A 21648-nucleotide genomic window follows, 5' to 3' on the forward strand; every position below is an offset into this window, starting at 1 on the left:
TTGATGACGACATGGAACCATCTTTGGCGAGATGAAAGTGGAGCCGCCTTGGAGTTCTCCCATACAGAAGGGGGGCAGATGGATCCTGGCCATGCTGGGAGGGAGAACGGGCTTAGCGTTCGGGGGCTGGTCGGTGGAGCACACGAGAGCACGAGAGAACACTCGAGGGCAACGGAGCTGGAAGCATCCCATCCCCTTTCACCGTTGATGTCAGATTGCCCATAGACCTCGCTTTGAAGACATCGGAATCTCATTCTACTTGTGACGAATCACTTCCCCTGGGTCCCCCCAGGTCGTTCATGGACTGATCAGTCACCAGTTCTAGGATCGGGACTCCGCATTGCAGAGTGTGTTCCTGGGAACGGGATCCGCATCCGGACATCACGTAGGGACTCGCAAGCTGACTGGAGTGTGCTAGAGGGTTGCAGGTCTCCAGTTCTGAGGAACTGGAGACCTCAATACCATGGCCATTCCAGCAAAGATCTCGCCGGAGTCACACCTCTGACAACCTCCCTCTGTAAATGACTCCTCCCCCTGGACAGACTCGGGTAAGTTTCTGTACTTCATCTCGAACCGAGGATTGGCGCTCCGATCCGAGCCAAATCCACGACCAGTTGTGTCATTCACGGCGGTCGTAATTTCATTCGACTCGTGTTCTACCGAGTGATTAGCTGCACATGTCACCACTTCCGCCTCTCCACCCTTTTGCAACCGTTCCGGCCACGGCTCATCCAGTCAGTGACGCTCTCGAACCCCTCCCATCAGCTCAGCCCAGCTGGTGAATTGCGCAGCTTTACACCTTTTGCATTCAGATGCTTTGCCCCACCCATGATCATTTTGTTCTCTTGATCTGTGTAGATCGGGGGGTTCCTCCCCATCGGCTTCATGATACCACGATCGTCACTGCAAGAATAAGCGATCCTCGGAAGTCTTCCCACCGCCAATCAATCCCATCTGGACGTTTTCATCCACGAAACAATTGCCGCGAAAAGCGAGCAGGGACCCAATGTCTCATGTGTCTGGATGGTCAAACCTGTCATCCAGCGTCTCCTCCCTGCCCAAGAGAGCCGACTTGGTCATCCAATGACCCCCCGTGCCTCCTCCTGGGCGTGCGCAACCCCAGCCCCCCCCGTTGGTTGTCAGCTGTAGCCTCTCTTTGCATGGGTTGAGGTTAGTCGCGTTCAAACCCCGGACACTATGAGAGGATCGAGGCTTTGGTACCTGAACAGTCTGGTCCAATCCGCTCTCCCTCTGATCTAGCCGGTGGTCCTCCAGCTCCACATCAGTGGTAGCGCCGGTACACTCCAACCTCGACTACATGGGTCGGCACTTCCGACTCCTATTCCACACCCTTGTCGGTGCTCGCTCCTGTCACCATTCACCCCGTCCAAGTGCCCCGTTTCGCATGCTTTGCGTACAGAGAACCTCATGCCGTAACTTGCTTCACCGTTAGACATGCCTCTTATTGGTCGACCTTGATTACCGCTCAAAGTCCTGTCAATCCGTGAGGGAGACATCGGACGAATGTTAAAGCGGGCTTGATCATCAAGGCTCGATTACGGCAAGTCTCCAGCCATTTCGAACTTCACTTCAATCTCGTGGCGGACCATCTGTAGGCTCATGAAATTGAGAAAATGCTCCACGGTCCCCCAGTCTCCTTTGGGCTGCTCGGAGGGCAATGATCACAATACATGTGTTAATGCCAGATAGTGGTACAACGCCCTGAATGAAGATCCCCGATCCTGGTCTCCATGCACAAAGAAAATTGCGATCCATGTTGGTTGGGCCCAAAAATGAGAGCCTCAAGTGTCTTGACGGGAACTGCCCCCAAGCGCCCGAAGGCCTCTCTCGGAATCTACACGGGGGTCCGCCATCTTCTCTCAAGCAGGTACTGTTAGTCCAATCTACTAAGAGTATGAAAGTGACCCTTTGTCCTTCCCCCTGTCTCATGGTTCATCATCTACAACTCGCAGTGGGCCACGTGAGGATATTCAATCAGTTAAATACAGGGCCTCACTGAGCCCCAGGTAAAAGGTAGGATATCCCAGAACTGAATATGGGAGCTACGTACCTAGAGTTTGGCTGTGTTCCCGATCTTCCAAGCCTCCCGTCTCAATTTCTGAGTTTCTTGCCGAGATTACAATCACCAAGGAGGATGGTCTCCCAGGAGACCAGATCATAGTTGCAGGGAATCAGGTTTTGCTTTTCATTTTGTTCCATCAGCCCCTCATTATCTCGACTTCAGCCGAGTTAGGCTTCAGTATATCAGTATTGACCACGTGCTATACAAACCTATCAACATTTGATTTGAGCAGCAAATCTAGATCTATTTTGATACACATCTCTCAATCCCCATGGGCATCCATACGGATGAGTTTCGTAAGAACGACATCTGATTGGTCCCCATGTGATGATCGGAACCCATCGTCCAGGAACTCGATGTAAGGTCAACTCCAGCAGCCTTGGAGATCAGGCTGCCAGGCCCAGTGTTGTGCCTCCCTCAGGTTTCGCTCCACCTCGGAGCCGTCGCATTCTGCATGAAGGATCCTCTTGATTCTGATGGCTTTGAATCATTACAATGCCCCAATCTGCGCAGGCCTCATGATCTCCCAGATGTATATACTGAAAGAATGATAGACCATCTCAGGTCAAAAGCAAAGTCTCTCGCATCCGAGAAAACGCCACGACTTGGGGCTGTTCGGGCTCCGTTCTGTCTCCCTTTCATCGACTCCCCATCCTTACTTTCATGGTGAACAATCTGCGCTCACTCCAGCCTACCATCATATCATGGCGAAACCATCACCACGCAAAGTGCATCGTCGCAAAAAGGTGGTGCACCGTCGAAAGCGCAGAGTGGACAAACCAAAAAGAACCCCCAGCACTGTCGGCAACCGTAGCTCCGATGGTAACCAAGCGGGGCATGATGGGAAGAAGTCGACCGGGAATCGCCTTCCTCCATCTGAAAACCCACAAGAAGAACAAGTAAAGTCGACCCTCATGGCATGGACCTGAGTGACTGCTTTAGCAAGACGTCTCTAATGATCTGCAGAATGTCTTTGAGAATACCAAAATGCCCGCGGGATATTGTTTCGTGCCCAAAGGGGATGTGTACATCACACGACAATGCCGGCTCAAGACAAAAGCATCCGATCGGATCGTTTACAAAATCTACGTGAGTATTTTCTCTTTGAGGGGGTAAACATAATCATTTGCAAAACTATCGCCCGCTGAACTGCATTCTCCAGAACAAAACGGGTAAACGATCGCTTGGCATCAGAGTCCCTTTGGATGTCTACCAGGAAGTTCTCAACTTGTCAAAGCAAACCGAAGAGTCTCGTGCGGTTGCCATGAAAGCCCGTGATGCCAAATTCCTCGATCAAGGCCGGCAACTTCTAAAAGAACAGTTTCCATTCATGCCGGAAGAGACTCTCGACACTATCCTTGAACACGCTTTTTGCAAAGGTTCCGGTCGGGTGGGCCGCACCGGCACCATCTCTGACAGCCACAAGGCTCAATTGGCCGTGGAGGCTCATGTACGCCATGAGTATACGCCATATGAACAATTGCTGGCAGGGGGCATGGAACGCCCGGCAGCCCGCAAGAAAGTCTGGGATACGGTGCAAGCCGTTCGGAGGGCATGGGAAGGGAAGGAGTCGAAGAATAGTGAGTGCTTACCTCTACGCATCGGTTGAGTGTAGTTACCTATCTGTGTCACATTGTAGACGTGGTTGCATGGCGCGGAGTTTTTGTGGGTGATATCAGCTGTTTACATGGATGGTATACGATGAACCTTATTCCACTTGGATGATTTGGGGTCCAACCCACTGAAGGGTATAAATAAATTGGCTGCCCAAACCTCACGACTGTCCAGTCCTTTTTTCTTGACCGAATATTGGGACTAGTGGTGGACGTTGGATGAGGCTGAGTGTTACCTGGGACTATTCTCTGGAACTTTATTTGCTCATCTATCTGCACTCTTGCATAGTGTATATTCCATCTGCATAAATCTGGGGGTATCGAGATTCTCCTCTGACTCACGGTTGACGCAAGCTGATGCAGTTCTTGGCAAATGCTAAGTGTCTCCAGTCTCAATATGGTGATGTACGGCGCCCTTTATCCCCATTCGGCAGTTGCGCGGTTTGGCTCTGGGGATTCGGGTTAGCCGCAACAAGACATCAATCAGCACCGAAGCGGTGGATCTTGGCCCCCACTCCACGGACTCCTTTTTCCCCCCATCGGGTCTCTGAGACAGAGTGGTGCTGAATAGGCAGTTCCATTCGAATAAGTAGCGGGTGCGTCCCTCCGCCGCCGACGGCACGGGCTTTTTGGAGCCCCCGGAATTTATTCCAGCATGGACCCTTGATATGCGCCATGTTCAGGTGGGCTTCACACATTCGCAGACAGGTCGGGCGACGTCGCGGCGTGCTGCTGCTGACTCTATTGATAGCCCTTGCCTGGCTGGTCAGGGGCCTCTCCTTACTCCAGAATGATCTGAACCGTCGCCAAGCGGCTGCACGTGGGGAAGACCGGCCGCGATATTTGTATCAGTCTTCTTTTCGAAACAAGCCCGACTTGGCTTTGGAGGAGCAGTTGTCTCGCGCATTTCAGGAAATCGAGCGCCAGCAATTATCACGACATGATGAGGAGGATGGTCCGCACACGATATGGCAGATCATGCTGGGCCAGAGTTTAGATACCTTTATGAGAGGGGACGATTCTCTCAAGTTTGAGGAAAGGAATTCAGAATGGAAGTACAAGGTGAGATGTCATTTGAGGACCAGAGAGACTCTCTCGTATGCGCTGGTGAGCTGCTATCAGTTAGCTTGTACAAATTACTGATTGGTACTGCTCCATCGACAGCTTGTCACAACCGAATGGGCGGAAGAATTCGTCACGATTACTCTGGGCTCTATCCCGGGCCTGGCTCGTCTTTTTCATTCGTACCCCCACCACGTTCTGCGCGCAGATCTCCTGCGATATTTGATCCTCTGGTACTATGGCGGCTACTATGCCGATACCGACGTGTTTCCCGCCAAATCCATCAACGACTGTCCATCACTCCAGCAATCAGTCTTTCAAACCGACACGCCGAATGTTTCACTAGTGGTGGGGATCGAAATCGATGAGCCATTCGCCTCGCCACAGAAAATGCACGACTGGCATTGGGTACGCAGTTACGGCTTCATCCAATACACCTTGTATGCCCCACGCCGATTCAGCCCGCTCTTACGCGAGATCATCGTGCGAGTTCTGTCTCACACCAAACGCCATGTCGATGAGAGTTCCTTCCTGTGGGGTGCCAAATACAATGAACTCACGACCCTTGAAATCACCGGTCCCGGGGTATTTACCGACACAATCTTAGACGTCCTGTCAAAGACATTACCGGAGAACCACCCAGTAATCCTGAATTCACTTCAAGCAGATGAAGGCCTGGGAGATCTTGTGCCGCCATTCTCCACCATCCCCCAGGCGCGGGTGACGTGGGCTCCATTCCACCGGATCACCTCGCCGCTTTGCATCGATGGCTCCGAAGCCAAGCCGGGCAAGAGCTTTGGAGGTGTTTGCGTTCTGCCCATCAACGCATGGGGAAACGGACAAAGACACAGTGGAGCGGAGAATTTCCTTAGTGCTCATGCTTGCATCAACCATCGGTTTGGCGGGACATGGAAGCCTTGGAGGACCAGCTGGAAAAAATACCTTTTTGGAAAGTGATTCGCTGCGAATGGTTGATTTTGTGGTTGAAATGTACCTATGCAAGATCTATAGCCCACTCGCCGATTTCTGACTCGTGAGAATCTTGCACAGGCAGTTTCTGCTTTTACAAGTGTGAGATGAACATTCCGAAATGGCTGTACATATACCATTTGATGAGAGTCTTTTGAAGATGAGAAGAGCCTTTTCCACAGGAGCCTTGAGATAAAATAATGCAGTATTGACCCTAATGGCGCCGTCGGGTTCAGGGCATTGTAGATTATCCTCATTTCAGCACCTGCTTTGTATTTGCAGGAATGACAGACAGATTTCCAGGTGAAGTGGCCTTGTAACATGTAGACTTGAAGAGAAAATAAACGAGTACGAGGAAGCATTATATCGAAGAAAACATCAACATATCGGGATTGACATTGACCACGCCTTTTGTCTCAGCTTCAATAGAGACTTTGGTAGTCACGTACAAGATGGAAGATGATTTCCCAAAAAGGTAATAGGGCAAGCCCTGCGGCTGTTCTGTCGCGCTAACCCCAAAGGGGTAACAAAAGTTTCATCTCCGCTGAGATTGTTCCTAAGCTCGAACTCCGAGGGGGCCAATTTCTTGAGCCAGCTACATAATGGAGCGACCAGAGCTTGTTGAGTCACCGCGCAAGCGGCAAAAGGTTGAGGATGCTCCAGTGACCGATGTTGTTGTCGAAAGGCTGCCGGAAACTGAGGTGGCATCCGACGCGCAAACCACCAAAGAACGTGATGTTGGCATCACCGAGCTCGTGACTGCTGATACCGCGGGCTTTTCGGGTATCTTGAAAAAGAGGTACGAATTCGACGCTTGGGTTTTCTTGAGGAATGAGCTAACTTTTGAGTTAGATACACCGATTTCTTGGTCAATGAGATCACACCCTCCGGGGAGGTTGTTCACCTCAAGAACCTTGCTGCGCCATTCTCCGCATATGGCGAGTCATCTACCCCCGCTGAACAAAAGCCGTCTGCATCGGAGGATGCTGTGCAACCGGCTCAACAGGAGGAAGTGGTTGAGACACCAGAAGCTGTGACCCCTGCTGAGTTCAAGGTGTCCGAGGAAGACAATGCTCTCCTCATTGAGTACTTTGGCGCTGAAAATGCGACCGCTATTGTCAATCTGCACCAGACGGCCATGAATTCCCCGCGGGCCCGGCCCAGCGAGTTGGGCAAGGTCATCGTTGTAGTAAGCGATCGGGATCTTCGTACGAAGATCCACCAGGCTATCCGTCGCATCTTCAACTCGCAGCTGGACTCCAGTACCGACAGTGAGGGTAACCTGGCTATCACAGCGGCCAGCAACCGGTTCAAACGCAAGGCACAAGGTCACCGTGGCGGTGGTGGTCGCGGAAGCGGTGGTGGGAGAACAAACTGGGAAGAGTTGGGAGGCCCGTATCTCCACTTCACCATCTACAAGGAGAACAAGGACACCATGGAGGTGATTTCCTACATGGCTCGAACGATGAAGATGAACCCTAAGGCTTTCCAGTTTGCCGGTACCAAAGACAGACGTGGTGTGACTGCTCAGCGTGCGTGTGTCCTCCGTGTCCAAGCAGAGAGACTTGCCAACATGAACAAGTCTCTTCGCAATGCCCATGTGGGCGACTTTGAATATCGGAAGCATGGGCTAGAGCTTGGCGACCTGGGTGGCAACGAGTTTGTCATTACCTTGCGCGACTGTGAATTCCCAGGCGTGGACATGCAAGATCCCGCCGCGGCTGTCAGCAAGGCCTCTGAACTTGTCGGTACCTCCCTGAAGAATCTTCATGATCGTGGATATTTCAATTACTACGGCCTTCAGCGATTCGGAACATTCTCCACACGCACCGACACTATTGGCGTCAAGATGTTGCAGGATGATTTCAAGGGAGCCGCCGAGGCTATCCTGCATTACAGTCCACATGTCCTCGCCGCAGCTCAAGAGGGAGAATCGTCTACGGCGCTCATCAGCTCCGATGACAAGGCTCGTGCGGAAGCGATCCATATCTTCCAGACCACGCACAAGGTCAACGATGCTCTTGCCAAGTTGCCCCGCAAGTTTTCTGCCGAGGCCAGCATCATCCGTCACCTTGGTCGCGTCCGAAATGACTATGTCGGCGCGCTCATGTCGATCCCCCGCAATCTTCGACTCATGTACGTGCATGCTTATCAGTCGTTGGTGTGGAACTTTGCCGCCAGTGAGCGCTGGCGTCTTTATGGCGACAAGGTCGTGGAGGGGGATCTGGTCATCGTCAGCGAGCACAAAGACAAGGAAGGGGGCGATGAGGCCGCGGCCAACAGTGGTGTGGATGAGGACGGCGAGGTCATCATTCTGCCCCAAGGCGAAGACAGCGCCCTCGCTGCGGAAGACGCCTTTATCCGCGCTCGCGCTCTGACGGCCGAAGAGGCCGCTAGTGGCAAGTACTCCATTTTCGACGTTGTGCTGCCTCAGCCTGGGTTCGATGTCATTTACCCTGCCAACCAAATGACCGACTTCTACAAGACCTTCATGGCTAGTGAGCAAGGTGGTGGTCTGGATCCGTTTAACATGCGCCGCAAGAACAAGGACACTAGTCTAAGTGGCGGGTACCGCAAGGTTTTTAGTCGAATGGGACCCAATTTCTCCCATGAGATCAAGTTGTACTCGGAGGACAATGAGCAATTCGTGCAGACCGACCTTGAGCGGCTTAACGGAAGCGCCGAGAGCGACAAATCGGCTAGCTCTGGGAACGGGACCAAGCTTGCCGTGGTGCTAAAATTCCAACTGGGCTCCAGCCAGTACGCCACCATGGCTCTTCGCGAGCTCACCAAAGGCAGGGTCCGCGAGTACAAGCCGGACCTTGGCGGTGGTCGCTAAAGAATGCGGATCGCCACATTGGCTATGATAGATGTATAAAATTATCTGACTTCATTGTACATAGACTCACTCGTTTCGGGGAACGAAACAACGATAAATGAAATCAAATCTTATGCTCTGTGATATAGGGTTGGACCCTTCTGCGTCGATGCGACGTTCGCTGACCACGTGCAAGGTAATAGAGACCTGCTCCCGTCTTTGGATGAGAGGCGAAATGTTTCGTCTTCGCTTAGACTGCTCTTCCCTCTGAGGCGACGGACAAATTTCAATGTTCCCTAGGTCATCTCTAGCGCTGAGTTAAAGAGACATGGATCACCTCGCGCTAAGCCTCCCGCGCTTACAATTCAATCTCGCACAAGGAATCAGGCGGACTTGACCAAAATGACTCGGCATTTACCCTCCCCGCGTGCTCTACAGTCGTGGCGTCTGATTATGTCTGTCCGGTCGAGCTTGCAGGTGATCATCACCTATCGACGATACGGAAGACATATCATCAAAGTCTCTTTCATGCGACACCCGACCAAGCTCCACCGAAACTTCCGACACATCATCGTGGGTGTCGGGGCTATAACGCCCAGACGCCCTTTGTGCGTTCCCTGGCGTTCCGGCACCAGTCGTCCCATAATCAACGGTGTGATTGATCGATGAAATTGGCCGTGCCGACCCATGCACATCGTACTCTGTGACACTGAACCTCTGGTCTGTGGGTACTGCGCGTGCGATGCCCACCTCACTCCGTGGATCAGCTTCGGATGAGTTATTCACTGAAGCAAGGGAGAGATCTCGAGCCAAGCTGTTTCTCGCCGTCGCTGCCGCTGCCGCTGCTGGGACGGGTTTTCGACGCATTGGCGGCGTATCGGGATTTGGCGAAGACATTGAGAGCTTGGGATGAACAGACATGAGAATTGCGCTGGAGGCACCGGGGCTCGCAGGGTCAGTCCCATTGTATGGAGGACTTTCGGTACTGCGTTTGCGACGGCGAATGAAGAAAAATCCTAGTGCGGCGAGAATCAAGACTCCCACTACGGTAACGGGTACAGCGATTGCGACCTTGGTTTTGGGAGATCCTCCTCCGCCCGAGTAATCACCCGTCTCTGCTGTGGCGGTAGAGCTCGTCGGGGTGAGTGCTATGCTGGTCACAGTGCGACTGCTTTTGAACGGTGTTGGTGATGATTTGGGTGTTGGTGTGAGAAAGGAAGTATGAAATGAGGGTTCTGTTGTGTTGCCGGGCGCGGTCCAAGTTGTCGGCTTGGGATCCTCCCGTACAGTCGATGAGGATGTGTTTGTTCCGGGAACCCATCCTGGCAAACCCGTATGATTGGTTTCAGGTATAGCTGAGGGAGATTGAATTTCCAAAGACTGGGTGGTCGAATTGATGAGCAGTACAACAGGGGAGGTTTCAGTATGCGTCGGTTCAGTGCCGTTGGCCCCCATACTTTCGACTGCCGCCGCCATTTTGTTCAGTCTCGGATGAAAACGTCAAGTCGATTTTCAGAGCTGATCGTGGGCAGTAATCGGGGTCTATTTGAGTCTCATCGGTAGCTCTTATTCGCCAATCTGGGAAAAGAGCAAGATGAAATAGCTTCGCGATGGAAAGTACCGCAATGGAACAGATTCACCGCGATGGTTCGAAATGCCGAGACTGGTTAAGAATGAGACTACCACAGAAATATGCGTTCTTGACTAGGTTAGCTGTTCGCTTGGGGGCCGCAAAAGAGAAAGAGAAAAAAGAACGAAAGATTGAAAGGCAGCCCAGCTTCGGGAGAAGAGGGGGGTGAGACATAGCGAGAGCGTCCGTCGAGGAGGATAGTGACCCAAAGCACCAACATCCTGGCTCAAGTATACCAGTCCACAGAGATCCTTGCTCTCCTGCTCTCCTGGACAATACTCGCCAGTCAACTTGTCCACGATGCCGCTTACCTGCAGCAGGGTTAGGCGCCCGAGTGGGGAAGACAGTTAGTTCGGGGGCGGCACAGCCCTTAGTCTACTTGACCTCTCCAAATTCCCAAGGGCTGCGCTTGGTGATCACTTGCAGAGCTACGAGTCATTTCACTGCTGCAAAATTGACCACTAATCAGCACAAATGTGCTGATCTATCACGATGATCTGGCCTAATTCGTGCAGGATGATGGGAGAGGCACCGTAGGCCACGTGCTAGACGAGGCATCTTTATCACCCAGCTCAACCTTTGACTAGAATTCTTTGTTCCCATGGGGGTATCTCGGCCGGATCAAGTTCAGTGGAGTGTTAGCATGGCGGAGTCATTCTGGTAGGCGCTTTGACTAAAGTCCCTCATGCTGCTCGAGTCGGGATTGGGTCTTTGTTTTCTTTTTCCTGTTTGCGGCATCATATAACCGATTCAGTGCCTGGGTACTTTGACAACACCGACCCCTTTTCTTAGTGAGAAGGAGGGAAACAATCTTGACTTTGGGCTGATCAACAGGCTAACCCTTGTCTTTATGCTTCTTTTAAACTTGCGGATTTTGAAACAATAAGAGGAACGGAATTGGACGCGATGACCACCAAGAGACAGGTTCTCCGAAGGCCTGGACGAGTGGGCTGGATAACGAATCTAAGAAATAGTGCCGAACTTGCCAGCCTTAACTCGCCGTGTATGATTTTTCCCGGTTATGATTTCGTTCCAAAGAGGTTTATTTGTCCCCTTCATCGACATCAATTAAATTACATGGTCTCCATCAACAATGGCCCCATACGGGTGGAAATGATCCGCCATTGAACCCGCGGAGCACACTGGGCCTTGGATTTATCCCATCCATTGTACCATTGTAGCGGTACCCTTTGACACTGATCCGAGAGGACTTTTATCATGCAAGATTTTGGTCCTTCTGCCCCCTTCCTGGATTTTTTGTTACAAGATGGATGCCTCGTCAGACATGGGATAGGTTCGACTGTCCGGATTTCCTTTTATTGCGAAAAACATCTATCCTCTCAGTAGCATACAGTCAATAGCACCTTACCATTTTGCAGTGGCCCCTTTGAAAACCGGTCAGTCATAACCCATGGAAACTAAGGTTATAACGGGGAAGTTTCCTAGGATTTGAGCAATGAAACGTAGCTGCCAAAAACGCCCTGGTTCCCGTCCCAGCGATCATTGTGGACCCGGGCTTTTAACCATAAAAGTTTATGTAACAATTCCACGTGCCCGCATGTCTTCCCCGGGAGAAAGATGGACATAATCACGTGACTACGGAGTCACCGGGTCTGGTCTCGGTCATCACCGAGTTTCCAATCTCCAAAATGATGATCATTCTGGTCCACCACCAAGATGAGCGGCTTCAAGAATGTCATGAAAGATGGATGGCATCCAAAGGGAAAGGATGGGAAGTCCAAAGAAAGCTGGCGCGGAGACTTCAAGGGTCTCAACCAAGTGGTGAGTGTCAACCAGCACCCAGCTGCTGCCCACTGTCCGGCCGTGGGTGCGGATGATGTCAGACAGAGCGGCTAATCGACCCCGGCCACCGTCCAGGCTGGATGGATGGGCAAAGGCAAAGACCCTAGTTCAGAGGCGTCTGAGCATGTGTCACGACCGCTCTCCTCCCTGAAAGATCCCAGCGCTTTTGGTCCACCTCCTAAACATGTCAACTACCACGGCCCCGCCGCACTACCGAATCAGACTACGCCTGACCGTCGAGGCCTCGGGGCACCGCTACCCCAAGAGCAGATTGTCCAACAACGGCAAGCACGAGAGGAAGAGGAAGAGGAGGCAGAAAAACCGAAAGGCCCCCCGGTGCCATATCGCGTGAACACGACGGGCCTCTCAACAAACAACCTTCCGCCACCACCAGTCCGGCGTCTGGACTCGCCCGATTCTGCGGCATCGAGTACACGATCGACTTCGAGGTCGACATCCAGACCGACCTCCCTCAGTGCAAAGCCGAAGCCACAGCTGCCACCTCGAGTCCCTCCACGTAACAACGCAGAAACCCCTCGCGCTTCATCTCCACCACCCGCGTATACGGGAACGCCGCCTCCAGCGTTGCACGGCTACGTGAACCAAGAAGCGACCTCTCGCCTCGCCAGCGCCGGAGTATCTGTGCCCGCACTGGGCATTGGCAAGCCAGAAAAAACGGTCCCGGCGACCTCTCGATCTCAGAACGACAATTTGAACGAGTTACAATCGCGATTCTCGCACATGCGTACCAATTCAACCTCTTCGTCTGCGGCTTACCAACCTACTCCGAGCGCCAATCGCGAGGATCACCTCCCTCCCCCACAGACCTTCCGCGAACGCCACGCGGATAAAATTGAGATGGGCAGAGAGAAGTGGGGGGGTGTCACGTCGCGAGTGAACAGTTTTGTGGAAGACCGTAAATTTTCGGCCAATGCCAACAAACGCATTCCGCGTCCGCCAGGTCCCAGTTCCGCTCCGCTGGACGGTGCTCGACATCACACCCTGTCTCCCTCTTCCGCATCTGTCGCTTCTTCAACTCAACCCATTGGTCATGAGGATCTGGCTGCTCAAGCTCAACGCAAGAAAGCACCTCCTCCCCCACCCAAGAAAGCAGACCTACGTGCGCCCCCTGCGCGACCCTCGTCGACTTCTTCGGGCCCTCCTACGCCACCCCCCGTCCCCCTAACCACTAAGCCCCGTTGAACAGGATGGATCTTCTTTGTGGCTGGTAACGTCCATCTGATTCCGTAGATCTATCTTAAGATCGCCATGGTCCTCCCCATGGATTTTCTTTTAGCCACAATTGACGCAAGACAGCCAAGCATTGCAAGAAAGACATATTGGACTTTGGATCTATCCTCAGTGGCAGACCTTGGCTTGTCTGGTCTTTAGTGTGCAGTGTGCAGCTTGCAAAGAGGCCCAAGTCTGAGAGGGCCGAATTCCTTCCTGGCATAGATTGTTGCGCATCGTTTTTGCGCCAAGGCCTCGGCCGCACGTGAAAGCGCTAGTTGATCGGCGATGCCTTTACATGGATATATTACCCCGAGCTGTTGGGAAAGACTATGCTTGCCATTGGCTATTCATGATTGGTCCCAACATTATGCGCATGAATACCGCATCGACCGAATGCGCACGGAATCATTCATATATTGAGGTCCGCGGTCACCCTGATTGATCTGGGAGGTCTTGGAGCACGTGCAAAAAATGTAGAATTACCCTCACTCGGGTGACCTCAGGCCAGTCAAGACTGGATGCCTGGAAATCTGCCTGATGCCGAGCACATGCCCCGCCCGACTTGCGAGATTGATGCGCTTCGTACCTCCCGCATGTAGAAGGCGTCCGAAGCTACTGACCTGCTAGTTCCCACCCTGTTGAGTCCCTTCAGGGTTCCTTTCCCCGGCCCGACCTCGAGTCCAGATACCATCTCGGTTTCCAAGGATTCCCGGGACCTGCCTCCGCCCAAAGTGGTTGCGGAGGAATAATGTTTGCACTGTTTACAATTTCACTTCTTGCTCCGTTTGTGTGCGGTCGCGTGTCGTCTTGCCTCGAAGAATGACCTCAAATAGACGCAATCATACTTCCACAATCCCGGTGTATACCGAGGGATCTGCACCGGATTGGGTGGATGAGTGTGTGGCCGAAAGCTGGATGCCTGTGCCCTTGATCTCTGGCCACATGAAAAGGCTCACGGAGAGTCAGTCGCGGGCCTGGAGTCTCTGCTTCAATGCTCAGGGCTCGGTGCTCGGTCAATGGGAAGGGCACTGCCCCACAATTGCCACGGCGCCGTTCCATCATGGTGACTCCACGGGCACGCTAACCCTTCCTGGGCCGTGGGCGACCACTCACGTCTCGTTGCGTTAATCAGAAGAACAAGGGCCCAAACGCCTTCTCAATCGATTTGATCAACCTCGGCAGGTTTCCCCAATTTCCCAACAATCTGAGGCTCCACCACAACCAGTTGAGGCGAATGACGCTCGCTGAGACGTCCATTCGAGACTCTTGACACTCAACTGGGGCTACTTTTTATCAGCCTAGTGGAGTCCCTCTTGTCCTCTTGTCTCTTCCTTTGAAAGTCGAGAGCGACTAGCGGGAAAGAAAAAAAAAAGGAATCACCGATTGATAATCTCTATAATACTTTTTTTCCCCCTCGCCGTTGAGACAACACCGTCGTGCTCATCCATCTTCTCTTCATTGTACGACACTGAAGTGAATCAGTAGTCTTGCCGTCTCCCCAGTGGCCCAGCTCCACCTTTTCAAAGCTCACAGCAAAAGATCGGGTCAATCGCTGAGAGATCACCCCCGGTGCTGGGCATTCTCCGAGTATCCATCATGTTTGACATCAACGTGCCCACACAATTCGGCACGGGCACCGTTCGCATTGCGCTGCCCCCGAGTTCGCTCTTCAGCTTTCCTCCCGCTGCCCTCCCCTCGACCATCCCTGCGCCACACGTCGACGAGCTGTCATGGAAGCAACCTTTCAACATTCCCGATGATCTCTATAATCAGCTGTTGGACGTGCGGGTACCCATCACCATTGCCAGCGTCTATGCGGTCACGGTCGTCCTGATCAACCGTATCAATAAAAGTCGTGGATACAAGGCCTATGGCTTCAGCCACTCGCCCCTCTTCAAGCTTTTCGTTGTGCTGCACAACGTCTTTCTGGCGGTCTACTCGGCATGGACATTCATCGGTATGTTCCAGGCCTTCGGCGATGCTTGGGCGGATCGGAATCAGCCCAACGGGCTCGTTGGAGTGGTGGACTCGCTGTGCAAGATCAATGGACCTCGTGGATATGGAAACGCCGCAACCTATAGCTCGGTCACTGACCAGTGGTCCATTCCTAACCCGGAGTTCAAACTGACCGGCGGGCTGCCCGACTCCTCGGATGTGGGCCGCCTGTGGAATGGCGGCTTGGCCTACTTCGGATGGATCTTCTACCTGTCCAAGTTCTACGAAGTTGTCGATACCGCCATCATCCTGGCCAAGGGCAAGAAGAGCTCGACTCTGCAAACCTATCACCATGCAGGTGCCATGATGTGCATGTGGGCCGGTATTCGCTACATGGCAGCCCCTATCTGGATCTTCACTCTCGTCAACTCCGCAATTCATGCGATGATGGTACGCAACCTCTCCCGGTTTCCTATCAGTTCAACATTGAGATACTAACTGTCCTTGTTCTCCTTTCGAATAGTACACTTACTACACTCTCACTGCTCTGCGCATCCGTGTCCCCAATGCCATCAAGCGCAGCTTGACCACTATGCAAATCACGCAGTTCGTCTTCGGCACCAACATGGCCGCTGCTTATCTGTTCGTCCACTATACCATCCCCTATCCAGTCGGCAGCAGTGCTCTGAAGCACTTGACCAAGGCCGCACCTGCTGTGGCCACCGCCATGGCTGAATCCGGCTCCATTCCCTGGCTCAAGAAGCTCGCTCTGCGTGCGGCTGGTGCCGAGGGCATCGCCGAGAACGTTGGTGGTGCCGTGACCGCACCTGCCCCCCAGGTTGGCTACACCCAGGAAATGACCACTTGCGTGGACACCTCCGGTCAAGCTTTCGCCATCCTCCTCAACGTCTCGTACCTGCTGCCTCTGACCTGGTTGTTCGCGCGCTTCTTTGTGCGATCTTACATGAAGCGCAAGGACCCGAAGCAGCCCACTCACATGGAGGCTGCTGAAAAGGCTGGCATGGACGCCCTCAAGGGCGTTGGCCGTGAAATCCGACGCGCCGCATTTGAGGGCGAGAACAGCGAAAACACAGAGAACACGGACGAGGAGGTTGTCCGCGCGCAAGTGCAGAAGCTTGCTGCTCGGGCATCTCCTCAGGACTCCCCCATTCGCACCCGGTCCTCTGCGGCCAACAAGGCCAAGGCCAGTGCTGCTGGCGCCACGGCTACTCCTTCCCGTGATCGGTCATCCGACGAGGGCTTCTCGACTGTCCCCGCCAAGAAGGGCGCCAAGAAGCAGACCAAGGGCGACGTGGAGCCCGCTCCTGTCCTGACGGAAGTCCAGGGACAGAACCCCTTTGGCGTTCTTGACAACAACGCTTGAAAAACTTGGGTGATGGACGTGTCACAGTATCGTCATTTATTTCAATCCGCTCAACTAAGTTCTTTTTTTGGGAGTCTCTGGAGTTTGGCGCAAGTCCGCTGGTCCGCTGGTCCGCTCGCAATCCGTGGCAGGCGGGGGGGGGGGCATCATTTGGGATATTGCTCTCGGCCGGACTGCAATCATTTCCTCCTCGTCCTTGGACATCCTTCGTGCAATGAACGCTCCCAGAACAGGCACCTATAGTAAAGGGTGCGGATGGGTTGGGATTGGCCGACCACCTCTGCAGCCGTTTTCATGAGGGCTGTTTTGCACCCAACGATCATCCCACCACACGAAACAATCGATGCCGCCCTTCGACCTGTTGATCACGTCAAAGCGCCCGATTGGTATTATGCGGCGATTCAGTGTTACATCACTTGGGTAGTCGCTTTCCTCCCAACCTTGGTTGTCAGTCTCCACTTGCTCACTTCATGTTCTACCTTCATACTGTATATTATGTGTGGTCTTCTGGGGGGCAGAGTTTAGAATGGTCTGCAGGCCAGTAGTGTCGGTTGTTTGATTTTGAGCGACCAAAAAGCATTTTATTCTATCCTCTTCATGACATACCTAGTACTCTGGTAGATGAAAAAATCTATTCCAGGGACATCAGGATCTCACCTAGATAGGTGGCCGACCGATCAGGCTGTTCCTGTTCTAGTCATATTTATGCCCGTCGCTAGCAATGATCTTCTGGGGGTTGGGGGGGGGGGGGGGTTGCTCGTCTGATGCCTGAGAATTTGGTGCATTTTCATGGCATTTTCTCACGGGGTCAATAGATGTGGATCATAAGAGGGACAGAAACAATATGCCGCCTCCTAGGAAGAATCTGTGAATCTAATACTGGGAATGATATAATATCGATAATGGAATAGACGTAGTCTTGCAGAGCATCCAGCTAGAACGGGCTTTGCTTTGTGGGGATCACCGTGCGAGGTCTTGTCGACAATATCACTTATACCTCGGGCATCTTTCAACGGCTTTGACGAACCATGGAAGCAAATGGATGCTCAACTAGGTAAGCCCCTGCAGCCGGCATCTCCGGGATCAATCTGCATGCCTACAACCTTATTATCCTGTCGACCTGGTGAGGCTATGTCCTTTCCATCTTAACCGCGCGGCCGACTTGGTGAACATCTCCGAACAATTAGCCGATCATTACTCGGAAGGGCTACACATGCCAGACGGGGCAAATTGCTCTCTTGCTTCTGTCTCCTCTCTCCACATTTTCTCCGCACGCTGAATGGAGGAAAAACTGCGTGCCCGCCATTGATTGCAGCGGGGAAGCTGAGTCGCGCCTCGTCCGATATTTCGCCTAAATCCAGTCCAACCGGTATGGGGATAGACGTGCAGACACGATGGGTCTCGGCACGGTCAACCCCCATTCGGGATTACACCGACGTGGTCGGCTCTCTCAAGGCGCAATCGTGGAGAATATTCAATCTACCATACCTGCCACCCCCACCCTTTTCTCCGTAAAAGTGGAATGATGCAATGTGGGTGGTGAGGCATCGGCTGCAGGTATAAAAAGTGTAGAACCCTTTTCTCCTCGAGGGAGATGGCCGCCACAAGCGCGAAGCGTCTGCATCATTCCCTAAGCTCGAGTCCATTGGAGGTCGACTGTCGTCCAGTCCGATCTCCTCGTTTGTCGGATTCACCATGACGCGAGCTACTCGTCTCATCTATGGGCTGGGGGCCGTGGCATCCTTGCTCAGCACCGCCATCGCGACGGAGGCTCAGACTACCAAGGACTGGCCATTACAAGATGATGGCTTGAACCAGGTCGTGCAATGGGATCACTACAGCTTCCACATCAATAACCAACGGATCTTTGTTTTCTCAGGAGAGTTCCACTACTGGCGCATTCCAGTGCCCGGTCTCTGGCGTGATATTCTCGAGAAGATCAAGGCAGCTGGCTTCACAGCGTTTGCGTTCTACTCGAGCTGGGGCTATCATGCGCCCAATAACCACACGCTCGATTTCACCACCGGTGCGCATGACTTCACCCCTTTGTACGAATTGGCCAAAGAGCTGGGCCTCTACATTATCGTTCGCCCAGGCCCGTATGTCAATGCCGAAGCCAGTGCCGGAGGATTTCCTCTGTGGCTGACGACTGGTGAATACGGCACGCTTCGCAATAACGATACCCGCTACACAAAAGCCTGGACGCCGTACTTCACCAAGTTGTCCGAGATCACGAGCAAGCACCAGGTCACCGGGGGTGGGAACACCCTTGTCTATCAGATTGAGAACGAATATGGATCACAATGGGAGGGGTGGGCTTCAGAACGTCAACCCAATGAGGATGCCATCGCCTACATGGAACTCCTCGAGGCCAATGCCCGCGCCAATGGTATCACTGTCCCATTGACGTCCAACGATCCCAACATGAACTCTCACTCCTGGGGCAGTGATTGGTCCAATGAGGGCGGCAATGTCGATGTGGCAGGACTGGACTCATATCCGTCGGTGAGTTTTTGAATATCCCCGTCTCGTCAAATCCGATGAATAACTCCGAAGAATTGGCACGACTGACTTTCCTTCCTTCTCTCATTTGGTAAACAGTGCTGGACCTGCGACCTAAGTCAATGTACCTCCACCAACGGCGCATATGTTCCATTCCAGGTGTTGGACTACTACGACTATTTCCAAGAATCCCAACCAAACCTGCCTTCATTCATGCCCGAATTCCAAGGCGGATCATTCAATCCCTGGGGTGGTCCCGAGGGTGGCTGCCCTCAAGATATCAACCAGGACTTTGCTAACCTCTTTTACCGCTGGAACATCGGTCAGCGCGTCACGGCGATGAGCTTGTACATGTTGTTTGGTGGCACCAATTGGGGTGCCATTGCGGCGCCGGTCACGGCGAGTAGCTACGACTATTCAGCCCCCATCTCGGAGGATCGATCCATTGGAGATAAATACTATGAGACCAAGCTGCTGGCTTTGTTCACTCGTTCCGCCAAAGATCTGACCATGACAGATCTCATCGGCAATGGCACTCAGTACACGGACAATGCGAATGTCCGTGCATACGAGCTTCGGAATCCCGAGACCAATGCCGGCTTCTACGCCACATTCCATAGCAACACGTCCATTGGCTCAAATGAAGCGTTCCATGTCAAGTTGAACACCTCTGCTGGTGCTCTGACGGTACCAAAGCACGGTGGTGTCGTTCGTTTGAATGGACACCAGTCCAAGATCTTGGTTACCGATTTCAAGTTTGGCAAGGAGACCCTGCTGTATTCCACCGCTGAAGTCCTGACATATGCTGTCTTTGAGAATACTCCAACCTTGGTCCTTTGGGTGCCAGCCGGAGAGTCGGGCGAATTCAATATCAAGGGTGCAAAGAAGGGATCTGTCAGCGCTTGTCACGGTTGCTCGAGTGTTGGCTTTTACCCCGAACATGGCGGACTCACAGCCACCTTTACTCAGTCCTCTGGCATGAGTGTACTAGAGATCGACAATATTCGAGTCATTTTGCTTGACAGAAAGTCTGCGTATAAGTTTTGGGCTCCAGCACTTACCAACAATCCCCTTGTGCCCGAGACTGAGACCGGTTAGTTCGAACTTCCACCCAACGGAACCCCTTTCCCCCCCGGAAAAGAAATCTAACGTATGTCCCCAGTGCTCGTTCAAGGACCGTATCTTGTTCGCGGAGCCGGTGTTTCCGGGTCCAAACTGGCTCTGACTGGCGATAACACTGACAAAACGGTGCTCGAGGTCTTTGCTCCCAAGAACGTCAAGTCGGTCACCTGGAATGGAAAAACAGTTCATGTTGAACGTACAGCATACGGTAGCTTGAAGGGCTCAGTCGAGGCACCCAAGACCATCAAGCTCCCTTCATTTGGCTCCTGGAAGTCCAATGACAGTCTGCCCGAGCGATTGGCTTCCTATGACGACTCTGGTGCAGCATGGGTCGGTAAGTATTTATCTCGGACGTATTTTGTGATAATCCCACACGCTTTGACTGACTTCATTCGTCAGACGTCGACCACCAGACTACTTCGAACCCACTTAAGCCTAAGACTCTGCCTGTCATGTATGCTGATGAATATGGTGAGTGAACCGCTGTCCTGTGGTCTGAAGGATCTCTCCCACTGACCATGGCCAGGGTTCCACAACGGTGTCCGTCTCTGGCGAGGATATTTCAACGGTTCCGCTACGGGGGCCTACATTAACGTTCAAGGTGGATCTGCTTTGTAAGTCTTCTCGAAATGCATCTCTCCCCCCACACATATACCTCCACGATCTAACATTCGGATTCCAGTGGCTGGTCCGCATGGCTCAACGGCAAATTCATCGACTCCTTCCTAGGCGATGCCAGCCACGACCAGGGCAACCTCACTCTCTCCTTCTCAAATGCCACCCTCAGCACCACTGAGCCCAATGTTCTCCTCATCGTCCACGACGATACCGGCCACGACGAGACTACGGGCGCTCTGAACCCACGCGGTATTCTCGAGGCCCAGCTTCAGGGCTCTGCATCCGGCTTCACTCACTGGCGCCTCGCCGGTACCGCCGGCGGCGAGTCGAATCTCGATCCAGTTCGCGGTGTATACAACGAAGATGGTCTGTACGGTGAACGTGTTGGCTGGCATCTTCCCGGGTTCGACGACTCGAAATGGCCCACCACCACCAGCCTCGGTTTCAAGGGCGCCACGGTGCGATTCTTCCGCACCACCGTCCCCTTGAATTTCCCTTCTGGCACGGATGTGTCGGTATCGTTTGTCTTGTCGACTCCCGCCGGTAGCACCAAGGCGTATCGTGCGCAGATCTTCATCAACGGATATCAGTACGGTCGGTACAACCCGCATATCGGAAATCAGGTCATCTATCCGGTTCCGGCGGGGATCTTGAACTACAACGGGGAGAACACGGTGGTCGTGGCTCTTTGGGCTCAGACCGAGGCCGGTGCGGATATCAAGGTGGACTGGCGGGTGAATTATGTGGCAGACAGTTCGCTGGATGCGGTCACTTTGTCGGAGAAGGCGGAGGATTTGCGGCCCAAGTGGACTGAGGAGCGGAACAAGTTTGCCTAGGTCAGCAGGAGAAGCAGCACCACCACCACCAGGCATAGAC

General features: G+C 53.1%; 7 protein-coding genes across 7 annotated transcripts; 6 read left to right on the plus strand and 1 right to left on the minus strand.

Annotated features, from left to right (window-relative positions):
- Positions 1–2787: 2787 nt before the first annotated feature.
- Positions 2788–5715, plus strand: POX_c03541 (uncharacterized protein; the record flags this gene model as incomplete). The annotated part of the gene is made up of 5 exons (XM_050112436.1): positions 2788–2982; positions 3050–3172; positions 3246–3663; positions 4448–4758; positions 4861–5715. 5 exons carry the CDS (start codon positions 2788–2790, stop codon positions 5713–5715), a joined length of 1902 nt encoding a protein of 633 aa, XP_049969992.1.
- Positions 5716–6329: 614 nt separating this feature from the next.
- POX_c03542 (uncharacterized protein) lies at positions 6330–8566 on the plus strand (the record flags this gene model as incomplete). The annotated part of the gene is made up of 2 exons (XM_050112437.1): positions 6330–6526; positions 6580–8566. 2 exons carry the CDS (start codon positions 6330–6332, stop codon positions 8564–8566), a joined length of 2184 nt encoding a protein of 727 aa, XP_049969993.1.
- A 411-nt stretch (positions 8567–8977) lies between these two features.
- On the minus strand, positions 8978–10021 carry POX_c03543 (uncharacterized protein; the record flags this gene model as incomplete). The annotated part of the gene is made up of 1 exon (XM_050112438.1): positions 8978–10021. One exon carries the CDS (start codon positions 10019–10021, stop codon positions 8978–8980), a length of 1044 nt encoding a protein of 347 aa, XP_049969994.1.
- Positions 10022–11852: 1831 nt separating this feature from the next.
- POX_c03544 (uncharacterized protein) lies at positions 11853–13181 on the plus strand (the record flags this gene model as incomplete). The annotated part of the gene is made up of 2 exons (XM_050112439.1): positions 11853–11957; positions 12054–13181. The coding sequence occupies 2 exons, from the start codon at positions 11853–11855 to the stop codon at positions 13179–13181; spliced, it is 1233 nt and encodes a 410-aa protein (XP_049969995.1).
- Positions 13182–14030: 849 nt separating this feature from the next.
- Positions 14031–14339, plus strand: POX_c03545 (uncharacterized protein; the record flags this gene model as incomplete). Its single annotated transcript, XM_050112440.1, has 1 exon — positions 14031–14339. One exon carries the CDS (start codon positions 14031–14033, stop codon positions 14337–14339), a length of 309 nt encoding a protein of 102 aa, XP_049969996.1.
- Positions 14340–14807: 468 nt separating this feature from the next.
- Positions 14808–16530, plus strand: POX_c03546 (uncharacterized protein; the record flags this gene model as incomplete). The annotated part of the gene is made up of 2 exons (XM_050112441.1): positions 14808–15596; positions 15670–16530. The coding sequence occupies 2 exons, from the start codon at positions 14808–14810 to the stop codon at positions 16528–16530; spliced, it is 1650 nt and encodes a 549-aa protein (XP_049969997.1).
- A 1695-nt stretch (positions 16531–18225) lies between these two features.
- On the plus strand, positions 18226–21608 carry POX_c03547 (putative beta-galactosidase B; the record flags this gene model as incomplete). The annotated part of the gene is made up of 6 exons (XM_050112442.1): positions 18226–19035; positions 19132–20125; positions 20195–20488; positions 20554–20625; positions 20681–20768; positions 20837–21608. 6 exons carry the CDS (start codon positions 18226–18228, stop codon positions 21606–21608), a joined length of 3030 nt encoding a protein of 1009 aa, XP_049969998.1.
- Positions 21609–21648: the final 40 nt, after the last annotated feature.

This window comes from Penicillium oxalicum, chromosome III (assembly GCF_001723175.1).
Source record: "Penicillium oxalicum strain HP7-1 chromosome III, whole genome shotgun sequence".
In the NCBI taxonomy this organism is placed as follows: domain Eukaryota; kingdom Fungi; phylum Ascomycota; class Eurotiomycetes; order Eurotiales; family Aspergillaceae; genus Penicillium; species Penicillium oxalicum.